This window comes from Palaemon carinicauda, chromosome 40, assembly GCF_036898095.1.
Source record: "Palaemon carinicauda isolate YSFRI2023 chromosome 40, ASM3689809v2, whole genome shotgun sequence".
In the NCBI taxonomy this organism is placed as follows: domain Eukaryota; kingdom Metazoa; phylum Arthropoda; class Malacostraca; order Decapoda; family Palaemonidae; genus Palaemon; species Palaemon carinicauda.
Genome location: NC_090764.1, coordinates 9,711,782 through 9,725,208, shown reverse-complemented (window position 1 = coordinate 9,725,208; position 13,427 = coordinate 9,711,782). Strand labels below are relative to the sequence as shown.

Below are 13,427 nucleotides of genomic sequence, written 5' to 3'. Positions count from 1 at the left end.
CAGCACAAGGCTGAAATATGGGAAGTTATCATATGCTATCCTTTTCTCTGCTATGTACAGCTGACCTAATTACTTGATAATTGGTGATAATCATCACTTCTTTGTTGATCAAATGGCCCTTTTAAATGTTATGCATTTGGTAGTTGAATAGCCCAGTTTCTTAGGACTTATAGACAGCTTTCTCTTAATAAGGTAATTATTGTTAGGCCAGAATTTTTGGAAAGGATATACTGAGATTAATGGATGTAGTTTAGATTTTTTTCTTTAGATTTTAATGATTATTCATCTGTCAGTCTAAATATGATTAAGATGCAGTAGCTTTTCTTTTTTTATGCTTCTGTGATTTGACTTATTCAGAATACAAATTTCTGGCAAAGTACATTTTTTTGTGAATTCCTAATTCATCCGTTTAAAGCATTTCATTTTAGTTTCTTTGTATATTTTGTTTGAACGCAAAATGAAACATAGCAATTCTTAAGAATTAATTTTTATCTTTCATAGCTATACAAATCCAAGTCCTTTGAAAATAACTGATGAGGACAAAGACTATTCACTTTTAACCATCCTCTCAAGACTGAGATAGGTGGTTGAGGTGGCAAGTTTAAAGTTAAAAGTTAGTAAAGCTATGAAAATACAAATCATTTTTAAATTTTTGATTTGTTTTCTATTTATATATAATCCTTTCATCCTTTGAAAAAGGGAGACTCACTTACTAGTGGGGAGGAAGTACCCTTAGAACTGAACTGGGTGTTTCTTTTTCTTCTTCATTATATGCCAGTCTCCCTGTTCCTGTATGAGAGCGAGGGAGGCTACTCCAACAACATCCCATCAGCTTATCATAGGGATGAATAGAATGATATAGTATGGCCATGGCCATTACTTCGTTATGTACCTAGTAGTTAGACAACATAGATATCTTTCTCCTCTGAAGGGGATACGCCATCAGGAATGGAGTACCTGGTACATGGTCAATGGCTTGGTAGTAGCCATTGGCCATGTACCAGGTACTCCATTCCAGATGGTGTCTCCCCTTCAGAGGAGAAAGATTTCCTCACCTTATTAGGGGAAGATTTGGAAGAACTACATCCTACAGATCCAGGTTAATAAAGATTGATTGATTGATTGATTGATTTGAGGTTTTCTGGCATCCAGTTTAGTAAAGAATAGTGCTCAGAAATGTATACCAGCATCAGTTTCGGAAAAGCACCATAACGTAAGGGGAAGAAAAGCAGAATACCAAGTTGTTCTACCTTTCCTCTAGAATCTAGACTTACATCAAATACGCTACAATAGACAATATGCTTTCTGTCCTGTATGGTTGCTGGGCTTGCTACACAACTACTTGAGCAGCCACCAAAGGGCCAAGAACTAGTGTTGATGGATTTGGGTATATTCTCCTTTGAATAGATGGCTGTGAAGGTAGCTTGGTGGCTTCCAAACGCCTTTTCACCTATCCTTATGCAGGATTTTTTGAAGTCTAATGTGGGACCAGTACCCCTGACTTCATAATCTCTAATTTGAGCCGGTATCCCAACCTACTTGATGGTTGTAGTATATGCTCTTGATTGTCTCATGAGGCCAGAAAGAGACTATTGTATGGTACTCCTTTTTTGGTTCTACCAGTTTAAAATTTTAAAGGCTACTCATGAATAGCAGAGGCAAGGAACAGTGACAATGTCCTAACTAGGAGAACAGTGCCCTAGAGACTAACCATACTACATATGATCAGTGCCCAAGACCCCTCTCCACCCAAGCTAGGCCCAGTGAGGGCCAGGCAATGGCTGCTGAGGACTCCCCCCAACCTCCCATCTTTAGCTCACAAGGATGGTGAGATTGCAGACGCTAAAGAAACTATCGAGTTTTAGTAGGTTGTGAACCCCAGTATGACGAGCACCAGTCAGGGAGGTTTTCAATAGGCCACCGCAGCCAGTACAAAGGAGGAGTCGCTGACAGTCAGGTCTGAGATGTTGAGTTCTTTTTCAATAAGACCACAGAGCACTCATGGGATACAAAAGCCTTTCCTCTTGATTATAACCTAATGCTTCATGAAGTGAGGGGATGGAGGTCTGAAACTTGGATTGTCTTCCAGTGAATTTTGGGTTTCAGATTAGTGGAAGTGTTTATCTTGCCAGACATACATAGGAAATCATAGTCAAACAATGAATGCTTTTGTAGCATGCTATCATACCTAAAGAGAAAATTTGAGTTTTGTGAACGATGTAAATATTTTGCTGTTTATTATTTTGATTTTGGGCAAAACATATGATTACGTAGGCATGGATTAATCAGTATATAGTAATACCCCACCCTACATTATTTATTGGTTCCAAGAAAACTAACATAAGGCTATTGTCTATGTAAGTTTGATTTTTGCCTTCTAAAGTCACATACTCTATGTTCCCTATACACATATTGAACCCAAAAGAGTACTTACAACCTGCTATTATTTTATTAAAAACAAATACTGTACGATAGCTACATTAATAAGCTTCCGTTTGAAGTACAGTAGTACTGTACTGTTCAGTACAGCACTTCATCATTATTATGCAATGTAGAAGCCGACGCAAGGTTGGGAAAAAATAGCATAACATAGATTTTATTTTTGTATTTAATACTTAAAGATGAGCAGCATAAAGTCGGAACTGATGTACAGTAAGTTGAGCCAATATAAAGAGGGGTTTTAATTTAGTCTTAGAACTGATCTGACTTGCAAAGAGTAATATCAATTGCAATACCCTTTAGAGGAAACATTGTAGTGCTGCTTTTCCATTATCAATTTAACTTTAATTTTTATGCCATTACATTTTTGGAAAAGGCACTACTGGCTAAGTGAATGTTTGCAAAAATCTAAGCAAATAAAAATAAGTGTAAAAGGTCTCTCTCTCTCTCTCTCTCTCTCTCTCTCTCTCTCTCTCTCTCTCTCTCTCTCTTTGAATTTAAAATGCAAATTACAATTAGTCAGTCATGGTTTTTTTTTTTTTTTTTTTTTTTTTTTTTTTTTTTTTTCCTCCCAGAAATACATTTATAAACATCTCTACTCCAATTTTACGCATAACGCTGGTTGTGTCCCTTTGATTGTCTAGTGATAAATCTGGGGCCAATTTTCTTTAGACTTTAGTTCTTATCATCATTTTAGATTAAAGATCAAACTACAATTCTCTCGCTATTGATCAACTTATAAAATTCAAAGGTTTTATTAATTATATTATGAAAAGAGTAAAGAAGAACCATTTATGATTACTCTGAAATTTAAAGGTTTTCATTTTAGTATTTTTTCTTCACAAAATTCATATGTTGTGACGGATTTCTATATGATTACATTCCATCAAATTCTTGCTTCTGATTCAGAATACATAACATCAATAAGAAAAGGCTTGTCAGAAAGTAAGCCAGGAGATTATTTTTTTTAATTTATATAGAGAATTTAAAAGAATAAGAATTTTGCAATACAATCTAGTAATTATTTACAGTTCATAGGTACTTCAGATTAATATTCTCATTATAAAAGGGCATGATTGAAATCAGGGCTTTTGTAAGATTGTAAAACCGTTATGGGTACCTTTAGACATCCTCATCAGCCTAGTTTAATAGTTTTGCTACATAGAATACAGTATACAGATGCATGCATGAGTACTTTTCTTGGGATATGGTACTCGGGAGGTTAAACCGTTAACCATTCTTTCCATTTTGGACATGGAATAGAAACATGACAAGTAATACTTGCTTTTGTTTAGTGTTTTATGCTCAGTAGATTCCTTTTCTTCATCACAATAGATCTCCATGCATCCTCAGTTTTGACATCCTTTTGGGATGTATAGTATCCAGAGTACAGTACTCATTGCCCTGCAATACACTAGTGAGTATGTTTTGTTTGTGTATTTTATCTCTCTTTTTGTTTTAACACTGCTGTATGCTAGGGTGCCTATTTTTTCAAGTAATGATTCATAATTTCTTGGACCTATGGTCTGCGATACATTCCTTAATCCCAGTATTATTCGTATTGAAACCTTGAGTATCAATCAACTTATTTAGGGGTTTTAGCTGTTCATTTCTTTCCCTCCTGACATCCGATTTGGGAGATATTTGAAGTACGTACTTCACTGATAATTCAAATACTCGCCTGTGTCCCCGCTGATTTCTCACAGCAAGTTTGCAAGATTACACAAGAACTGAGGAAGTTAACCATTGAGGATCCATGAAGCAAAAAAGCACTTACACAAATCTGCTATTTTACTATTTACGGACAAACTTCATTTTGTAGAGAGATCTGATATGTCCCAGATTTTGTTGAAGCATAAGAAGTACAGTACAGTAATATGCTGATTTTGTTGAAGCACAAGATGGGCTATACAAGTACAGTAATATTTTTATGTGCAAAAAAATTATTTTACCGCTAAATCAAGATTATAAAATGTAGAGGAAAATCATTTTGTAATGAAATCATCATTAGTAACTGGCAAGTGTAAATCATTATAAATTACAGAATTTTAGGCCATTGAGGGGGAGTATAGGAAGATGAAGAAAACAGAATAATCTAAAATTTTATGTATCTTCATAGATTAGATTTCTAAATTAACATTTTCTTTGTTATACAATTGTTAACAGAAAACATTCTACTCTCTATTTTGTTTTAGTAAACATTTCCATATCAAACTTACAGTTACTCATATATTTTAGCTTACCTTTAAGCATGTTACTGTTACCTGATAACTAAGTTATCAATGTGTTAGAATTCCAGGTCATTACAAGATATAGATTTTTTTTTAATTTACCAAAGATAGTAGAGTTATTGAAGTGTAAATACTAGGTTACCTATTTGTTTCCTTATAAAAATGTGATTTCATAAAAGAAATACCATAATGCAGACTTAGATAAGACATTATGATTGTGGGAAAGAACTATGAAAACTTTAGAACTTATTAATCTAAAGGTTTTACTCTTATTTGCTTTGAAAAGATACCAACGGTTCTGCTGCTCTAACATTTTTATGATAAGGTGAATTCATATTTGATATTATTTTTGCTGACTTTTTGGCATTATGAAGATATCAATTTGTTGAGTGAAAGGATAGATTTTTATATGTAGGTGTAGAATTTTAAGCTTGGAAATAACGTACAAACGTAGGAATATACTATGCACAGTACGTAAGTACATTATAGTTGTGACATTTAAGGATATGAACATTTGATAAATGCCAAGAGCAATTGAAAAATATTTTGTGAAAATTCTAGTTGCATATCTTTTAACACAGAATATATGATTGTATAGTTGTAATGAAAAATTTGTTAGCATGGAAGGATTTAGAAATTGTTCTTAACTATAACAATTTATGACATTCATGCACAGTATCATATTTGACAAATATTGGGAAGTTTTGCTGAAGGCCTCTTTTCCGTAATTTCTGGCTAAATATTTAGATTCTTTATTTTTCCCTTGCAATGTAGTTAAATGTTGTAGAAAAGTAGATTTTCTTAGAACTAGAACAAACCTTGTCATTATTGCCTTTCAGGTATAGATACCTGTTTACTAATATTCAAAGTCATTATACCATTTTTTCTATTTTGTTGTTCAACTTCATTATATTACAGAAATTCTCAATATCTTTATTCCTATCATGTTTTATCTAATGTTCTTTCTTGCTCTATGCAACAAAGTGATTTTACAAAATTTAATTCTGGACGCTGAAGTGGTACTACAGATGCTCACAAGATAATTATAATGTAATGAGCCTAGGTTTACCATTAGCATTATTTTGTGTCTATGCAACTTCTGGCACTCTATAGAAGGAGAAGAAACCTTCAAGTTTAACCTTGCAGTGTGTGCATCCAGGCTCCGTTATCTCTTATGGAAGACAGAGTCTTATTTGTGTTTGTTACTGTATAAACACCTACCAAAGGACTTTCCTTTGGCTCTGGGAAAGTGAACCCGCTGGTAAGAGACTGATGTCTCGCCAGGTAAATCCTGAATTACAGTTAGCATATATATATATATATATATATATATATATATATATATATATATATATATATATATATATAGATATAGATATAGATTGGATAGATAGATAAAGTCAGACCTCTGTATTCATGGACATTGTCTTCACAATTTTGCGATTTTGACAATTCACTTATTTAGACCCATGAAATATCCTAGATAGAGTTTTTAATTTTTTTTTGCTGACATTCTCGGCATCATCTCGATTAGGGTTACTGCACAGTTCGACATTCTTGTTTCCTGCTTCTTCTTTTCCCTTTTGCTTCTTTCTTCTCTTATTGTATTTTATACTGCATATTGCTGTGTTAATGCCATGTTACTCCCAGTATGTCATTGATAACAGTATTAACCCTTTTACCCCCAAAGGACGTACTGGTACGTTTCACAAAACTTATCCCTTTACCCCCATGGACGTACCGGTACATCCTTGCAAAAAAATGCTATTTGAAATTTTTTTTGCATATTTTTTATATTTTTTTTGAGAAACTTCAGGCATTTTCCAAGAGAATGAGACCAACCTGACCTCTCTATGACAAAAATTAAGGCAGTTAGAGCAGTTTTAAAAATATATACTGCAAAATGTGCTTGAAAAAAAAATAACCCCTGGGGGTTAAGGGTTGGAAATTTCCAAATACCCTGGGGGTAAAAGGGTTAATAAATGTAGTAGTAAAACAGTAGGGAAAAACTTCATTGCTAACTCTTATAAAGTATTTGGCAGTAAACCCATTTCATGGAAATTTTAATGATAAAAATTATTAAAAGATGCTCATACATTCATGTTCAAGTTATATTTGGTGATATGAAATGCACGATGAAAAATATAGATATGCATTTTAGATATTAGAAAAAACTCTCTCTCTCTCTCTCTCTCTCTCTCTCTCTCTCTCTCTCTCTCTCTCTCTCTCTCTCTCTCTCTCTCTCTCTCTCTCACACACAAAAAGGTGAAATTTCAATATTCCTATTTATTTATTGTATATTTGAATTTTCTTTTAGAACTATGTAACTTTGAGGAAGAAAAATAATTAAATAATTATTTGTAAAGGATGTATGATGATTTTAACATATATTCATCTATAGGGAATAAATGTACACTAAAATGAACATTAGAAATATGTGAATAACATAAATGAAAAGTAAATAGAAAAGAAAGAAGAATGGAAGATAAAATGTTTTATTGTACAGTATATGTACCAAATGTGAAAAAAATTTTGTCTCCATTCTGTTTGTTTAAACTACAATGGAAAGGTTGGTATAATTTATCATAAAGGAGGGGATGAAATTATATCAAAGGGAAATATTAAGTTGAAAATAATTAGATAAAGATTATCCCAGAAGGGAAAACTAAATAATGGGATGATAAATTATAGTTTAATGTAATGAGAGGGTGGTGTAGGAAATCACATTAAAGTAACAATTTAAAAGCTGAATTGTATATATCAAACGTAACATTAGACGTATTAAATAGAATTGAATAGTTAAATTTCATGGAGATGCAGTTTTAAAAAGAGTGGAATGAAATTTAGAAGTAGCATAGTTTATCTGGTATTATAGATAATTTAGAACGTTCTTAAGGAAAGTGGGTAAAAATAGATGTTTGCACAGGGACTGTAATGTATAATTATCTTGATGTAACCTATGGTAAAGTTAGTGGACTTCGTGGAAAAAATGTAGTGCATCAAATAGGATGTTGGTTGAGCGCACATTGACAATGCTTAGTTGATTAGTGGGCTATGGGTTCATTGAACTAAAGCCCCAATATCATGTTGGTTTTTAATCTTCGCTGTGGTCTCTGTTACGTAATCCCGCAAAGATCGATTTATGATTATTACAGTATTTTTTCCATTTACCGGTATGTAGATATGTATGCTCACAATAACAGTTTGTCAGTTTGATCCCTGCCATTGACAAAGCCATTTTGACGATTCTTGTTTCGAACTGGTCCTCCGTTGAGTATTAAAAAGTTTGCTATAACTTGCTGTTACCACTTGTGTGTAGTATCTTAGCCCAGTGAATGTAAAATCATGGGCGTTTGTTGGATTTTTGTTAGGGGGTGCAAAAATCTTCCCCTTATCTTATCCTCTTTGCTTAATTTTTTTGGACTTTGGCAGGGATTCTTTGATTCATCATCGAAGAATATGTTTTTTATCTCGCTCCAGTGATTTTATGTCTGGCCACTGTTCTTTTGGACTTTGGCAGGGATTCTTTGATTCATCATCAAAGAATATATTTTTATCTCCCACCAGTGATTCTATGTCTGGCCACTGTTCTTTATGGTTTTGGTACAGTTTCTCTCAGATGAAATTTTCATCAAAGGCATTTGCGTAAAAAGTGACAGCAACATGTTTCCTGCTATCTTCTGGGGTGAGGGAGTGGGGTGCACTTTGATTTCTAAAATCAAGCACTCTTCTGCAGGAATGTCGCCTCCCAGAGATGGCCAAGCAAGAAGTGGTGGTAGTGCTGCTGCCACAGGCCCCTTGTACCTGCTTGATCCAAACAGCAGAGCACACACACACCTTTCACACTTATTTTTATTTGCTCAGATTTTTGCAAACATTCACTTAGCCTGTAGTGCCTTTTCCAAAAATTTAATGGCATAAAAATTGAAGTTAAATTGATAATGGAAAAGCAGCACTACAATGTTTCCTCTAAAAGGTCCACTCAGAACATTGAATGATTGTCTTAGGATGAGTACGTGTTTTTCATTGACTAGGACGAGTTGATGTTATTGATGAACATCATTATTGATATAATTTTTATTTGCTAAGCTACGACATTAGTTGGAAAAGTGAAGTGAGACAAGCCCAAGGTCTTCAACAGAAAAAAAGTAACTCTCTCAGGAAAAGAAGCACTATGAAAAGTTATACACATAAAAAAGAATAGCAAAAAACATAAAAATAATTTAATTGTAAGTTGAGATTCATGTGGGTTTTCCTGACAACAACAAAAATCCTTTTGACTTAGAGTTGTATTAACCATTTTGGTTTTAGCAGAACCTCTTTGAGATCTGGCTCTCTTTGACCAAAAACCTGTTGTGTTTTCAAAAGATTCCATAATAACAGTGGGATGAGTATTTTCTGTCCATGAAAAATGGATTTGCATGTTAAAGTTTCATCATCTTGAGCAACATTTCTAATCATGGCAAATGGAAAACCCACAACCCAGGTAAAAAGAATCCAGCCCTGTTCTTGACACCTTGTCATTCCTCCATCAGGATTATTGTGTACTGAACAGTATTTGCTTCTGGAGTTCAGTGGGCTTCACTATGCCGTGGGTGTATTTATCTATCCTTTTTGGCATCAGGTATAAAAACCTCCTTTCCTAGATAGCCATGTAAGTGAAGTAAAGCTCTTGTGTTGAAGGAAATATAATTTATATGAATTTTCGTAGAGACCTGTGGCTTTACCGGAATTACCCACTCCCAGCCCCTTTATTCTTCAATTGTAGCCCAAATACAAACATTGACTTAATCTGCCACCAGAGGTTTGGTGGAAACTCTATGCATACCAGTGATGCAAAACAGAAGGTGTTCTTCTTCTTCTCTAGAGTGTCTGAAGTTTGCAAAGATACACAATAAGGCTAAAGTAAAGTAATGAGTTTGTATAGAAAAAATTGATTATTTAAGAAATACATATTTTATGGGAAAGTGGAATTATAATGACAGTTTGTGAAAATTAATGAAAGATAGAAACAAGTAGAATGAATGGAGTAGAAGAGAAATAGCATTTCACATTACAATTTTCCGTTATGTTTTTTGTAGAGCAGTGCTTACTTTTTGTTAGTTATTGTTATGAGGACTTTTTTTTTATTTCTCACTTCAAGTAATTATTTTGTTCATTTCTATACCAGTATTTTCCTTGGTTGTTCTGTATTGCTTGTACTGTTGATGTAAGCATCACTTATGGTCCACTCTTCATTCATAAGTCACCTTTAGGTTATTTTGGTTTGCAGTTTTATTGATCCTAAATGTGAAGTTGTCATCAATACTTGAGCAAATGCTATTTTAGCACAATTTGTATGTTCACCTTGCCTTGTCATGTAAACTTCTGCAATGAAAATAGTTTTGTTTTGATATTTATTCATTTCAATTTAATTTGTATGTATTTTGATGCTTAACTGCAACTTCCAAAGCTTTTCTGTTAAAGTTTTTTACGACTGACAATATTTGCACTTTGTATATGATAAGGAAATTTTTTGTACTGTATATGTTTATTTTATTAGCTATGTCTTTGATTAAAATATCCTGCTACTGGCTTTGCTCATATATAGAAGGCATTCATTCTTTTTAGCTCTTTTTGTAAAGAAAAATAGTCTACATGTTTGTAATCTCTGCTTTTGAGAAGGTGATCTTTTATGTTCTTACAGTGATGATACCTTGTTTTTCTCAATATGTTGCAGTGAAAGCTTAGTATTGTATTTAGGCAGCTGTAGTATGTAATTATTGTTATTATTACCATTATCATTATTATTATTTATATATAAAGTAGTGCATTACAAGAGTTCCAAAGAAGTTTCCATTACGTAAAGCTGGTCTCATTTCAGTTCGTTGAAAACCTTGAGTTAATCTCTGCCATCTTTTTTCTACAGTTTTCTAAAGGAGCTCAGGTTGCAAGAGGATCATCTTTACTGTATGACGTAAGTCATTGCTCATCTCCTACTTGCTCCTCCTTCCTTCTTCGTTGACTTTGGGCTCTTTATCATCATCATCTATTCTCTCTTTTCTTACTTTCATTAGATTTTTTGTTCTCTTTTGTGTGGGCACCCTGGCTTGGGCTCATTTCAGTTCAATTAGCTGTGCTGCTGCTGCTGCCTCTGCTGCCCTTTCATACATGTCTGTTTTCTTGTTCATGGTTGCTACTAGTATTGAAGTAGTTCTTTAAAGGGAAGGAGGCCTAGAGAAATTGCAGTGATTACTTTAATGTTATGTCTTGATAATTCTAATAAGGTATTAGTGTTGGTGTAAATGTATATATTGTATATAAGTAGCTAATCATCCAAGTCTTAACATGTCATTTAGCTAGTTATTTATCTTTATAGTGTATGTATGTATGTATGTGTATCTATATTTAAATATTTACCTTTCTGCACTCATACATATAGCATCTATACATTCTTATACAGTATTTATTGCATCAAATATAAATATGCAGAGATTTTTATTTACATTCAATCATATATGTTTTTACATGCATAGATTTCTATCATAGGGAATAGAACAGTTTAAGATAAAAAGGCCATAAAACAAGAAGCACCCAGAGCTGAAGCTCTAATCTCAGTACTGTAAATTTACTAATCATTCCAAGATATTTCTTACAAAAAGTAAATATGTAAATTATTTGTATTTATACAAATACAGACCAATGCTTTACTTCTGTGTCACTTCGATTTGAAGTTGACAAACAGGTTAACATCAACCCAGAATATCTTGTTCTCCTAGGAGGAGCGAGTTCCACTTCCTGTGGTTTCAAAGAACCCATAGATCTCTCAATCCTTTGCTTAATAAAAGCTTGGGTATATTGTTGTTAGCATGCTAATTTCTCTCTCTAATTCAATTGTCCTGTCTTTCATTATTTCCTCAGATGTTTGTTTAGTGTAATGCAGTAAATATTATGGGTTGAAACGTAAAATTTTGATGTGGGAAACTGATGGTGGTCCCAATTGTTTCAACATAGATAATTTTTTATTTTATTCAGTCATTGAAAAAATGAAATTGTTAAATATTTTATTTCTTTTTTTTTTAAATTTTACTGTCATGAATAAAATGATATTGAAAAATATTTTATTGAAAAGTTTGTATAACAGCCAACCAATAACAGCGAACCATCATGTTTAATTTTTTTCACTCCTGTGGCCTCTGGAAAAATACAATAATAGCAGTTTTGCTTCTTGCATTGTGCATAGTGAGAAACATTGTACCTGGAACCCTTTTATCCAATAACAATATTGGTATGTCTTTTGTTATTCAGAAAACCGAATATAAAATTATTATCTTGCTGGAATGGGAAGGACAAAGATTGATTGTTTATGGGTTAGCTTGATGGGTTAGTTTCAAGAATATTCTGGGGATGACTGAAATAATATGAATCGATTAATTCAAGGATCATATGTGTGAGATTGAGTGCAGCAAGGGAAAAGGTGAAATGATTTGCATGTACAGTATATGACCCAGGGATGGAAAACATTAAGTGTGAGAATGACTCATTTTGGGAAGATCTGAATCTATGCCTGGATGGTTTTGGAGAGTATGAAAGGATAATTATTTTAGGTGATTTAAATGCAGAGGTAATTGATAGAGAAAGAGATTCTATTATTGGTTGGCTTGGAGTATCTTGAGTGAATGAAAATGTAAGGATTTTTTTTTTTTAAATGTGTCTGGAAAAGGGCTTCATTTTTGGAAATATTAATAAGAGTACTTGGGAAAGTAAAATTAATCAGAAAGAGACTTTGCCTTAAGAAAATGGTAGATGGAAGAGCGAGTCGATGAATGTTTTAGAGAGAAGAGCAGTGGTTGGAGGTATATCAGATCATTATTTGATTAAGACAAAAGTTAAGATGAATATCAGTTTAAATTGGAGATGAGTAGGGGAAATGTGACTGAAATATTATTAAGGTAATTTAAATGAAAAAAATAATAAAATCATGTAAGGGGAACATTGATTGATTATATATATTATTATTATTATTATTATTAAATGCTAAGCTACAACCCTAGTTGGAAAAGCAGGATGCTATAAGCCCAGGGGCCCCAACAGGGAAAATAGCTCAGTGAGGAAAGGAAACAAGGAAAAATAAAATATTTTAAGAATAGTAACAACATTAAAGTAAATATTTCCTATATAAACAATAAAAACTTCAACAAAACAAGAGAAAGAGAAACTAGATAGAACAGTGTGCCTGAGTGTACCCTCAAGCAAGAGAACTCTAACCCAAGACAGTGGAAGGCCATGGTACAGAGGCTATAGCACTACCCAAGACTAGAGAACAATGGTTTGATTTTGGAGTGTCCTTCTCCTAGAAGAGCTGCTTACCATAGCTAAAGAGTCTCTTCTACCCTTACCAAGAGGAAAGTAGCCACTGAACAATTACATTGCCGTAGTTAACCCCTTGCAGAGGTGGAAGTAGATGAAAAATACATAAAATTATTTGTGCTAGGAATGCGTAATGAATATGGTTAGTGGAAGGATGAGGAGATAAGTAGGTTTGTAAGAAATGAAAAGTGCTATTTGATGTACGTTTGCATTGTGGAAGACACTATGTACAGGTATTTTGAGGGATGACAAAGTAATTGAGGAAAAGAAACTAGTACTGTAATTGAAATACTGTATAAAAAAGTTGAAAAAGAACTTTATAGAAGAAAAGAAACAATGGAATAGATGGGCTAACCAGTGGTTTAAGATAAATCAGGCTGTGGGAAAGGCTCCATAAGAATAGGTTAG

At 33.3% G+C, this 13,427-nt stretch overlaps 1 protein-coding gene across 19 annotated transcripts in view; it reads left to right on the top strand.

The window, feature by feature from the left end:
• l(1)G0196 (inositol hexakisphosphate and diphosphoinositol-pentakisphosphate kinase) overlaps positions 1 to 13,427 on the top strand; it is a 485,360-nt gene that overhangs the window by 250,842 nt on the left and 221,091 nt on the right. For 17 of the 19 annotated variants that reach the window (XM_068363303.1, XM_068363287.1, XM_068363285.1 and 14 more), the window contains one exon: positions 10,579 to 10,626. The exons of the other annotated variants lie outside the window; for them this stretch is intronic. In XM_068363303.1, coding sequence (XP_068219404.1) covers positions 10,579 to 10,626 — 48 coding nt within the window. The remainder of the gene's footprint in view (positions 1 to 10,578; positions 10,627 to 13,427) is intronic. 19 annotated transcript variants of the gene reach the window in all.